Below are 12417 nucleotides of genomic sequence, written 5' to 3' on the forward strand. Positions count from 1 at the left end.
AGGGTGGGTTGCAAGGTTCAAGGGTAGGCACAATATTGTGAAGAGGAAAATTGTCGGTGAAAAACTGAGTGCAGATGAAAGCAGTGTAGAACCATTTAAACGTAAATTACGAGAATATATTGTGGCAAATAATATTTATTCGTATCAAATTTATAATGCAGATGAAACTGGGTTGTATTGGAGGAGTTTACCAGAAAAAACTCTAGCAATGAGGAGTGAGGGTTGTGTGCCAGAACGTAAGGTTTGCAAGGACAGGCTCTCAGCCATGATGTGTGCGAATGCCGACGGCACAGACAGAATCACGTGTGCAATTGTTGGCAAATCTAAGAAACCAAGAGCCTTGCAGCATTGCATGGACAGACTGCCAGTGAAATATTATGACTCAAAAAATGCATGGTTTACACAGGAGATCTTTCTTTCCTGGTTTCATGACGTGTTCTGCAGGGAAGTTCGTGCCTATCAAATTAAGAAACTCAAAATAAGGCCAAACGAAGTTCGGGCTTTACTGTTGCTTGATAATGCGCCTGCCCACCCCAGAATTAACACGTTAACCTCACATGATGGCAAGATAACGTGTATGGCACTTCCTCCTAACACAACCTCTCTCATTCAGCTTATGGATCAGGGAGTTATCTGTGCTACGAAGAGGTTGTACACCAAAAAAATGCTAAACGAAGTTTTGGTGGTTTTGCCTCTTCCGGAAGATATTGAACTCGGTGTGGATAACAGGGCTAAAAAAACCCTTCAGAATTTGAAGAACTATACAATCAAGGAAGCCATCTATAACTGGGCCAAGGTATGGAGTGAATTAAAGGAATCGACTTTGAAAAAATCCTGGAAAAAACTCCTCACGTCTACGGTCAGAAATGATGAAGAAATGGATTTTGAAGGATTTACAGATGAAATCCATGGAATGTTTAGAAATGCCGGCGAAAACTTAGAAAGACAGGATGTGGTTGATTGGCTTGAACAAGATGCCAATGATCCAGGATATGGTGTGATGAGTGAAGACGAGATTTTACAGTCTGTTACTGGTGAGGTGGACGAAGAGGATGAAGAAGGCAGTGAAGAACCAACACCAATGACCACGAAATACAGTACACTCATGACGTATGTTGACGGATTAATAAATTTTTCATCAAATTGTGCTCATCCAGAGGTTGGAAACATGTATCCGTACCTTAGGCGAACAAAAGAGCTGATCATACAACTGGCCAGTGAACACAGAAGGCAAGCAACACTTGATTCATATATGGTACGAAAATCAAACCAAGCGCCTTCAACAAGTGAGGCGGCACGTGCAACCCAAGCGCCTTCAACAAGTGAGGCTGCACGCGCAACCCAAGCGCCTGCAACAAGTGAGGCGGCACACGCAACCCAAGTGCCTTCAACCAGTGAGGCATCCTCAGCAGACAGTGAGAACTAACTTTGCCTAATGAACTGTACAGTAATTTTAAGTGTTAATTTTAGTGTTGTGTTACTATAAGTTACGTAAATTGTCAAGAATTTTTAACTTCAAGATGAGTCATCAATCAAGAAGACGAACAACAAAAAGGTAAGTTGAGGTTTCTAGTTGAATATTTAATAATTATGTGGCATGTCTATTCAAATTATGTTATTTGTAGTATAAAAATAGTTGGAAATGGTTAGTTTTGGACTCGTAGGTGAAAAAGTACCATTATCCGAAAAACGTGCTAATCCGGCTGGGGGTCCTTCCCATATAGTCCGGATGATCGAGTGGAGACAGTACTGAAGAATATTACTCCAGGCTAGCACACCACCCATAGAGACAGACAATGCCACAAGGCACAGAAACTGAGACAAATTCAGGAGCCAGAGACACAAGACCTCGCCATTATCACATCAGTCAAGAACTGAAGGGTGGATTGCCGGCGTGAGGGTTTGGGACTCCCCCTTCCCACTCCTGGGGAGGGGGGGCTGGGCAGACGGTGGCGTGGCAATGTGATGACGTCATGCTCATTTGCTAATTTTTGTTTGGGGAGCACGACAATTTTTGTCTGTCCACTCGTTCGGCTTTTAATAGCAATATTTTCACCAGAATAGGGCTTTGTTTTGGGGCACCTACCTCTCTGAGTGCCCAACCTGATCAATGACAGAATGCTCCCATCCACACGGGGGTTTCTATAGGCCATTGCTCCTCGTGCCACTCTAAGGGGGCCAGGTTCTGGCTCGTGGTCCCCGGTAGGTAAGAACTCCATGCACATTGACTGATTCAAGAAAGCTAATATATCCATATCAGCCTGGATAGCTCCAGGGAACCAACGAGGTTTCCCTCAGAAAGTTTCCTATATATAAAGTCAACTCTCATCATGATGTGTCTCCATGTCAAAAAATGTTTATATAGAGGCAATACTACACTCAGTTGGGTGAGAACAATGTGACCTTCAGCAGCGTACCTTCACTGAGGTGTGGACAGTCTTGACATTAGGGAAGAGTTCCTGGCACTTCTGGAGCCAATCTTCTACCTTCATGCTGCACCCATCAGCTGTGTCTATGGTTGTGTCAACCTCCTGTGGGGTGTTGACTGTGTCGAGGCTTCCCAACATGGCCTGCAGCTGAGTTTTCCCTTCCTCTCCTTGTGTTGTCATATCCACCACACTGGTATCCTCCAGTTCCAAGAGCTTCATTGCTGACTCGTTCTGCTCTACCAGAGCATAGAGTCTGTCCTGGAGCTGGAGGTGGTGAGTCTTCCAGTCCCCCAGCTGCCCCCGGTACTCCCCCAGCTGGGACAGTACCTCTTTACAGCTAGTAATGAGGCTGCTGATGATGCTCTTCTGCTCCTGCACCAGGGAACGTAACTTCTTACTGATGCCTCTGGCAGGACCTTCATAAGGTTTTGCTGGCACTACTTCCTCAGTTGTTAGCTGGATATTTTTGAGTTTCCTAACTAAAGCCTCTACAGCATAGCTAATTGGGAACTGAGTGGCAGCTGTGGCAGCGTGCTGGGCACGGCAGGTGGAGCAGGACAGCTGACCATTCTTGATAGCATTGTCAATACACTGGGAGCAGAATGTGTGGCCACACGGCAGTGTGCGAGGGCGTAGCTGATTGTCATCATAATCGTTAAAACACACTGAACATTCCTCTGGCTTGTTATCCTGTGGAAAAGAATATTTGCTTAAACTAGATGTATTTACAACAAAAAAGTAATATTACAGTACTTTATTTACTAATACAAATTGCATAATATCTATATACATTCTTTGCATTAGCTATTCTAGAGCAGAGTTAATATTACTAACAGATTAACATATCCACAGAAGGGCCAATATTTTTTATAAATATATCCCGGAGTATAGGATAATATTTTTAGATAACATATTGCAGTAGGGCTGCTTGTAAGCCGTACCCGAGATTACAGACTAACAAAACCCGTCCTTACTTTCTTATGAATAATGGAGGGAAATGTATGTATCGTATGTGATAATGGAGGAAAGATCAAGTATTCTTAGTTTAAGTTGGTCTTAGTCCCTCGAAAGGGAAGACAACGAAGGGAGCGCAAGTCCCTCAAGATGCTCACAAAGTAATGGGAGTACTTAAGCGAATTTTCATTGTGGGAGATTCCCAGGCGAGGTATTTGGCTAAAATGTTTTGTGCCAGGGATAGGGGGAACAAGTTAAGGGTTTGCTATTCGGGAGCAGGAATTGGTGATATTGTTAACAACATGAATGATGTTATAACTGGAAATGGGAACAAACCCATTACAATGGGGCCATGACTTACGATGCTAATCCGTTCCCAGAGACGGATCGTAACTCAAAATATCGTAAGTCGAAGCGATTTTTCCCATAAGAAATAAAGGGATTTGAATTAATCCGTTCCCCACCCTCCAAAATATTAACATACAAATACATTTTATACTGAATACAATGTTTTTATCTAACTACAATACAGTACCTAAGTTGATCTTACCTTTATGGAGGGCTCTTGATGGCATATGGACAATAGTGATGAGTTGGGAGGTGGAGAGTTGTTACTGTTTGGAAGGGGAGTCCCCTTCCATTATCACATCAGGCAGTGATATTTTCTCTGGGGTACTCTCTCTCCTACGTTTTCCCTGAATACCACTAGGACCTGGTTGTGGTTCAGTGCTTGTTTGTCTCACTACAAATTTGTCAAGATATTTTTTTCCCTTCATTTTAACATTTGTCTGTAATGATGCATCACAGTGTCATTGAATAGGTTAAGGCAACGGCCTACAGCAGCTTGATTTGGGTGAGTCGTTTCAGCAAAGGTTTGCAATTCTTCCCATGCTGCACACATTTTCTTAATTGTTGAGGAAGAGACATTCTGTACTCTTGTTTCAGCTCTATGGCATCCTTACATGGGTTTTCATATGTTGAGCCTTACCACTGACTTTCCTGGGACTCATGGCGTGATATATAATACAGGTATGTGTGAAATGGACTACTTTACTGCATATTTTGACGAGCTGCTCATGGAGCATATTGTTCAGGAAACGAACAAATATACGACTGATCTCAATGGTGTGGAGTTATCCGATTTTTCACGATTACAGCGATGGAAAGATACAACTTTAGGTGAAATGTATGTGTATGTTAATGAAGCATTGTGTCAAACACGTACTAGACCATTATTGGAGCAAAGACCAAACTATTCCAACACCATTGTTTAGGAAATATATGTCTCGAGACCGATTTGCGATAATCCTCAGGTGTCTTCATTTTGCAAATAATGAAGACCAGACTGAAGATGATAGACTTCGGAAGGTGAGGCACATCCTGAATGAACTTGTTTGAAAGTCAGAGATTTCTACGTACCAGCTCAGAAGCTGGCGACTGATGAATCCCCTGTGCTTTTCAAAGGACGGTCTGCCTTCAAGCAGTATATTCCCTCAAAATACCTCAGATTTGGATTTAAATTCTGTGTACTCTGTGACTGTGAAACAGGAACTGTGTTACACATGATAATGTATACGGGTACAAGTGTAGACATTCCTGCTAATAACAATCATGGCTTCTCGGGTAGTGTGGTGAAGTCACTGCTTGCACCATATCTGAACAAGAGCCACATATTATACACAACTATTATACCAGTCCCTTGCTAACCAGGTTCTTGCTTGATAATAGAACTGGTGTGTGTGGCACAGTGAAGGCAAAACAAAGGAAAATGCCAGTGTTTCACACTGCTATGCAGGTTGGTGATTACGAGCAAAGAAAAACTGGTGCAATGCTTTCAGTGCGGTGGAAAGACAGGCATGAAGTGAACATGTTGACCACCATTTACGATGGTACAATGGTGGACAGTGGCAAGGTGAACAGAACAACAAAACAAATAATCTATAAGCCTGATTGTGTTTTGGACGATAACATCAACATGCGTTTGGTGGATAAATGTGATATGATGGTGGGGGCAGTAGAGTGTGTACAGAAAACAGTGAAGTGAACCAAGATGTTTTTCCACCTTGTTGATGTAATAATGCTGAACAGTTACAATACGTATTTTGTCAAAACAGATGGTAAATGAAATTTCTGTGCGTTCAAGTTTTACTGTAGAGACAATTACTAGAAAAGTTTGTCAAACCAATTCCTGGCATACAAAGGCCCCATTGTGAACCCAACATTGCACCATGCTCCCACACCCAGGCTCGCTTACAAGGACGCCTTTTTGACACACAATGTAAGGTATTTACCACCAACTGGAAAGCGTGCAGTAGCCCAGCGTGAGTGCATTGTATGAAAGACCACAAAAAAGAGGGAACAAAAACGTAAAATTGGTCTTAACTTGGTGCACAGCATGAAAGGTCCCATTGTGCTATGTCAAATGTTTTGACGAGTATCACAGTCTCGAGGATTTCTAAATGTCCGATACTGGTGTAAAAACATCTACATATTGAGTAAGTGTATATAGTGAAAACAATTCATAATAAATTTCATATTTCCTGAAATATAAAACATTTTTGTGCACATGTGACAATAATATGTGACAAAATATTAAATTTATACCAGTTGTATTATAATAAAACATCAAGTGACCACACATTGTACCACATCCGTGAAAAAATGTTGTAAAATATGCCATAGATACTGAAAATAATGCCGCTGTTATGACCCTGGGTTCCCATTCAGAAACCAGAGGTCAAATTAAGTTCCAAATAGTTGTGTAAGAGGGATATTTAATTAGCAATAATGTTTATATTCAAGGCTTCTCATACCTGATGCGTATTTGTCTCAGTCTTCCTTGCCATACGTAAGATGAACCTTGTTACTCAGATTATTCAGACTGGGCTTGTTGACTATTAAATATAATATTGAACTAGTTCCCAGCTATTCTTAGAACTGTTAAAGTAACTAGTAATGAATGTTGGTGAAGACTTGTTATGTTTATGGCTGAACGATCAGCTAGGCACCCTTCCCAGCAGCATATTTAAGAGAGCGGAGGAGACTGCTCTCGCTCTCTCTGGTTCTGGCTGTTGTGGTGTTCACACTCTCCCGCGTGGGCTCTGTTCTCCTCCTTCTCCCTTTCCCTTACCTCATTCTACATTTATTATCTAAGATAAGTATAATACTGTGTTACCGTGTTCTGGCAAAACTGTGTACTTAAGTTCTTGTGTAGCCTAAGCTAGTGTTTATATCCCTAAGATTACTCTAGGGTGTTTTAGTAAAACCACGTGTGCTCAAGTTTTACCAGGCTATCTAGAGCCTTTACTAGTGTCCTACTCCAAGTAGTCTTTACCCTAGTTGTAATTGTAAACTCTGCATCCTGTCTATGTGGACCAAGGTGTTTAACGTAAGGTAGAGTGGTAAAGAAATTTATTGTATTAATGGATATGGGGGTTATTAGAGGGTTTTAATAAATAAGTTAGATTATGAGAAGTATCAATTCATCCTGTTGAAGTGGTGTAGATGATTAGCTACTAGACAGCAGACCTGTAATTTAAAACAGAATCATTACTAGGAACCTTTGTTCCTTGGGGAGCCGGCCCTATCTATCCCACTATTTTAGATACATATTGGCTCTTCTGAGTACAACCACGTACCCCATAACAAGTGGGGGGCCTGTCTGGGAGCTGAAATTTTTATATATAAATTGTAAAACAACTAGATTTGAGAGTGCCGAAACTAAATTTCTTGCATTCCGCAGAACAGTTATGTGGTAGCCTAGGGTCCAGCTCAACTAGCAAAGGATACATCTTGCACTGACTGAACATCCAACTGGATCCCTTCACGATTGAGGTAAGTGCGAGGTGTGTGCCCGCCGACGGAAGAGTGGACCCAGTTAGCTGACAGTGTTGCTAGAGATGGAGCAAGAAGTGTGTTACTGCCATCGGACAATTCTACCTATATTATATCCTATTGCAAGTGTATATATTTTCTTCAGTAAACTTTTAATCTTACCAATGTGTTTGAGTGAGCCTCCATTCTCTAGGGCTATTTTGAGTGAAACCATTTATGTCGCCTTGCACTGCACATGAGATTGCATCCTTGATTTAAGATAACTAATGAGACCACTGAAGTGTTGCCGGGTCACGAGTATAAACGCCCAGCTGGCGACCTCGAGCAGACCAGATATCTAAGAGAGAGTGTCCCAGTGTCAAGACGGGCAGGTTCAGGTGTGATACAGGTAGACTTGAACCTCTCTACTCGCTAGGGGTATATATATAAGGCCAGCCCTTAGTGGACTGGGGAGCCCCGGGGTGAGCAGTGGCATCTGGTACAGAGGGGCGAAGACCCGTGGGAACGGCCCCAAACCATATAAGGTAGGAATGGGTGAGAACCTTGACACCTTCCCAATCATGTCAAAGACTGTACCTCTCAACCAGTTTAAGATAAAAACTCAAAACTACCTAATAAACTCCATGTAACCTACCTTACCCCTAAATGTCAACCCATGTCTTATTATTGTAATCAATGCTTTTTGTTGACCAACTTGTATAATTGTTTTTCTCTGCCTTGTTCCCCCCTCCCCTTTTTTTTTATTTTTTTTCAATGCAATTTATACTTTAAGCTCAATTACTATTAAGTTTTAGTCTAAGTGTTTTTTCCCCCTTCACCTTGCCCGAAACGCTGTGAGTACTAGTGGCTTTAAGTATTGTATGTACTATCTCTATCTTTAAATCCATCATTATGTATGTAACTCAATGGATGTACCTTTACCTGAATAAAGAATCTGAATCTGATGGTGAGTGTATTATTGACATCAACATGATAGCCCACACATACTAATAGTACAACAAGAATAAAATTGTCTTTACCATCATTAATGAGTAGAAGTTGTGTTTGCTATTGTCCTTGGTAGCCGAGCAGAGACTGGAAGCAGTATTACCTATTAGGCGAAAAAGAAAACAAATTTAAGGTTTCTATGACTAAATTTTTCCCACCAAAACATAGTATATGTTTAGAAAATTAAATAAAAGAAACCAGCATTGAATGTAATGAAACGCCATTTTCTGGGCGAGTCCTGGAGGCTTCCCGGAGCTTTCCCAGGCTGATATGCTAATGTCAGACTTTGTCATCAGTCATGTGTATGGAGTTCTTAGGCATATCGGGGACCACGACCAGAACCAGGGCCCCCTCAAAGAGGCATGGGAAGCAATGGCCTATAGAAACCCCCGTGTGGTTGGAAGCATTCTATGTCTGCCATCGACCAGAACAGGCACCCAGAAAGGTAAGCGCCTTAAAACAAATCCCTATTCTGATGAAAATTGCTACCAAAAGCCAAACTAGTGGATAGAACTCCCCAACAGAAAACAAGCAAACTACTGTGACGTCACACGTCGCCACACCACTGTCTGCGCAGCTCCCCCCTCCCCGGGAGGGGGAAGGGGGTGCCCCAGACCCTCCACGCCGTCTACCTACACCTCAGTTCTTGAGGCTGGATGTCAAAAACGCGAAAAAAACGCCGACCGGAGGGAAGGATGCCAGGGAGCCTCCGGGACTCACCCAGAAAGTGGCGTTTCATTACATTCAACGCTGGTTTTCTGGGGGGAGCTAACTACCCACAGACGGAAAAAGAGGGACTTACCCGGGAGGCGGTCGTCGCTCACCCCTCAAGTCAAAGTCGAGACAACTGGCTGCAACCGCCGACCCAAAGCAACACAGGCCCAACGGGGCCCAGGGACATTCACGAGGTAACGAGCAGCCAGGACCCTCTTCGACCACCAAAAACCCCACGCCCAAATATCAGACCAAGACATATTCCCAAAGACGGCAGCAAGAGCTGCGAACTTACGGACGTCATGGGCACGGGGATAGACCGCAGGCTGGCTGGACTTGATAACCCTGCGGACGACCTGGGAAACTTGAACCCGCAAACAGGGAAGAAGGGAAACCAGATCAACCCAAAGCGCATCCCCGGACACAAAAGCCGTGGCGCACAAATAACGCCGAAGTGCCGCAACCGGACACAAAACATGATGCATCCCCGGACAGACCAACCAATCATCAACCACCCACGGACCCCTCCGGAACGCAGCAGTCTCATTCTTCGCCAGAAAAGAAGGAGACGCCTGCAAGCGAACAAAACAATCTCCACGACCAAAAGAGCAAAAACCCCTGCACCGGAAGAGAGCATGAAGCTCCCCTACCCGACCCCCAGAGGCTAATGCCAACAAGAAAAGAGACCGAAGGGGCCACTACGAAACGAGGAGACGAAAGGTAAGCGAGCACTCTGTCCAAAGACCAGGACGGCTCAAGCGGCGCATGAGCAGGCCAGAGGTGAAACAGAGCACGAGACAGCTTGCGAAACGGCGTAGACATAACATCGATACCGAAGGCAAGCTGAAGCGGCTCTGCCAGCGCTGCACGATACGAGGCGAGAGTGTTAGGCATAAGATGACGGTCTTGAAACAACCAAGAGAGAAAGGACAAGACCACCCTAACAGACAACGAACTAACACAACGAAGATGCAAAAAGAAACAGAAGGACCGCCAGGAAACTTCATACTGTCGCCGAGAAAAAGCCCACAGGTGGGACACCAACAAAGAGGCCACCTGATCACCATAGAGATGATGATAGACTCGAGTCAAAAAAACCATACGCGAAGACTCAAGGAGAAGATCAAACCAGCTACGTGACGTACCAGCCCAATCTGCTGAAAGAGGCGGAGTCGCAGATTAGGGTTCCTAGGGTTCGGACACCGAGCAAGCAGCGCCTGAAACCAAGGCTGGGCTGGCCACCAAGGGGTCAGAAGGACAACTCTTCCCTGGTAAGACTACAAGCGAGTCAGGACCTGGAATAACAGCCGAACCGGGGGAAAGAGGTACAGGACCCCCACCTCGACCAGTCTAGCCGAAAGGCATCGACCCCGACGGCCTCGCGATCGGGGAAGGGCGCCGCATACACGGGAAGACACTGCGACTGCGCCGACGCAAAGAGGTCCATCTCGGGGCGCCCGAATGTCTGGCAAAGCCAACGGAAGGAAACGTCATCGACCATCCACTCCATGGAGAGGGGAACGAAGCGAGACAGGCCGTCAGCCAAGATGTTGGACACGCCCCGTACGTGAACCGCCAGGAGAGCCAAACCCCGAGAACTCAGCAGACAAGTCACCCGAAGCGACCAACCTCAAAAAGACAAAGACCGCATTGAACCCCCGCAGTTCAGGCAATGAACCACCGGAGAGCAGTCCGAATGGAGCCGAATCGTCGATCCGCGGGCGACCCGAATCCTTTGAAAAGTATACCACACTGCCGCGAACTCCCGCACCGTGCTGTGAGCTCGATCGATAGAAGGACGGATCCCAGCGCCCCTGGCCGGCCTGCTGGTGAGCACTGGTCACAAAGCCCCAACCGAGAGACAACACATCCGTGTACACATCGAGCGAGGGCTCAGGCAGGCGCCAAGGCACTGAACCCCGAAAAACCCGAAGAGGAAGCCGGTGACACAGCAGCCGACGCAAGGCCCCCAGGGGTCGAACCCAGTGATCGCGAGAGGCAGAAGGGGTGACCCTGAAGGAACCAGAACAGCCGACAAAGCCAAACCCGACCCGGTGGGTAGACTACCATCGCGAAGTTGAGGCTCCCACACAGCCCCTTGAGCAACCGTCGGGTGACCCGAGGGCCCACAAGAAACAGACGAAGGCGGGACCGCAGCCGTAGGAGAGATTCCGGAGGGAGAGACAAGGAGGGAGTCCAAGAGTCCCAAACGAGACCCAGCCAAGTCCGAACCTGAGAGGGGACCAGATGGGACTTCCTCCAGTTCACCAACAACCCGAACCCGGCGAGCTGGGATAGAACCAAATCCCTGGCTAGCAAGCAAGCTGACTGGCTGGGAGCCCAAACCAGCCAGTCGTCGAGGTAGGCCAACACCTAGGAGACGCAAACGGGCTACCACGACCCGCGTATGGCACGTGAACACGCGAGGTGCAAGGTTCAACCCGAATGGGAGACAACGAAAGCGGTAACTCAGACGCCCCACAACAAAACTGAGCTAGTCCTTGAACCGCGGATGAATCGGGACACGCCAATAAGCATCCCGGAGGTTTAGGGACACCATCCAAGCTCCCGGCTCCAAGAGGAGCCGAACTTGAGACAGCGTAGTCATCCGAAAGGAGGGGCAATGAACCCAGAGGTTCAGACGGGACAAGTCCAGAATGAACCGCAGGTCCGCGCAGTCCCATTTCGGGACCAGAAACAGATGGGAAACACATCTGAGGGACAACGTTGTTTCGACGACACCCAAGCGAACCCACTCCAAGATGACCTGACAGAGCGCAGGTGAAGAAACCTGCCCTGCCAGCCCCGACCCCCCCAACGCCACCGCAGGCCGACAGACACGACTCGAAACGCCCACGAATCTTGGGAACAGGCGTGGGCGAACAGCGCAAGCCGCTCCCCCCCCCCCATCGCCCTGTCAATGGGGCAAACCACGAAAGGGCCAGCTCCCCTTATGAGACCCAGAACCCCGCACAGAGCGAACACCGCACCGACCAGATGAGGGCGGGTCCGAAGCAGGAGCCGAACCCGAACCTGACACCAGTGGCCTACCACAACGAGAAGAACCCCGAGCCCTGGCACAACCCTTCCGGGAAGACCCTCCCTGGGACTCCCGGAGAACCAACAAGTCCGACATCGGACGACAAGCCGACGACGTAGCCTGAATAAACTGTGCCACGGCCGACTCCTCAAACAGAAGAGGACAAAAAGGTGAAGACCGTCTAAGAGCCAGAGCCCAAGCAGATTCCACGGAGGAACCCAGCACCGCCTGCCGACACGCGAAACGGGAAGCATAAAACAGGGAAACCGTATCCCGCAAAATCGGCGTGAAAAGCTTCAACAAGGCAGCGGACGAACGCGCTGCCGAGGACAAGGCGCCGGACCCTGGGACAGACCCAAGCGTCCTCACATCCTCCATGAGCCAATCTGAGGACAGCTCCAGGAGGAAAAAGAACCCCAAGGCCGAAGCCAAAAGGCCCCGGGCATGCAAGTCCTCCGC

At 46.7% G+C, this 12417-nt stretch overlaps 1 protein-coding gene across 1 annotated transcript in view; it reads right to left on the reverse strand.

The window, feature by feature from the left end:
* Window positions 1–12417, reverse strand: part of LOC123759293 (tripartite motif-containing protein 59) — a 127914-nt gene that overhangs the window by 89872 nt on the left and 25625 nt on the right. Inside the window, exons 2-3 of the mRNA XM_069334985.1 lie at window positions 8237–8307; window positions 2418–3119 (exon numbers count right to left, since the gene is read on the reverse strand). Coding sequence (XP_069191086.1) covers window positions 2418–3119; window positions 8237–8242 — 708 coding nt within the window. The 5' untranslated portion in view covers window positions 8243–8307. The remainder of the gene's footprint in view (window positions 1–2417; window positions 3120–8236; window positions 8308–12417) is intronic.

Source organism: Procambarus clarkii, chromosome 32 (genome assembly GCF_040958095.1).
Source record: "Procambarus clarkii isolate CNS0578487 chromosome 32, FALCON_Pclarkii_2.0, whole genome shotgun sequence".
NCBI lineage: Eukaryota > Metazoa > Arthropoda > Malacostraca > Decapoda > Cambaridae > Procambarus > Procambarus clarkii.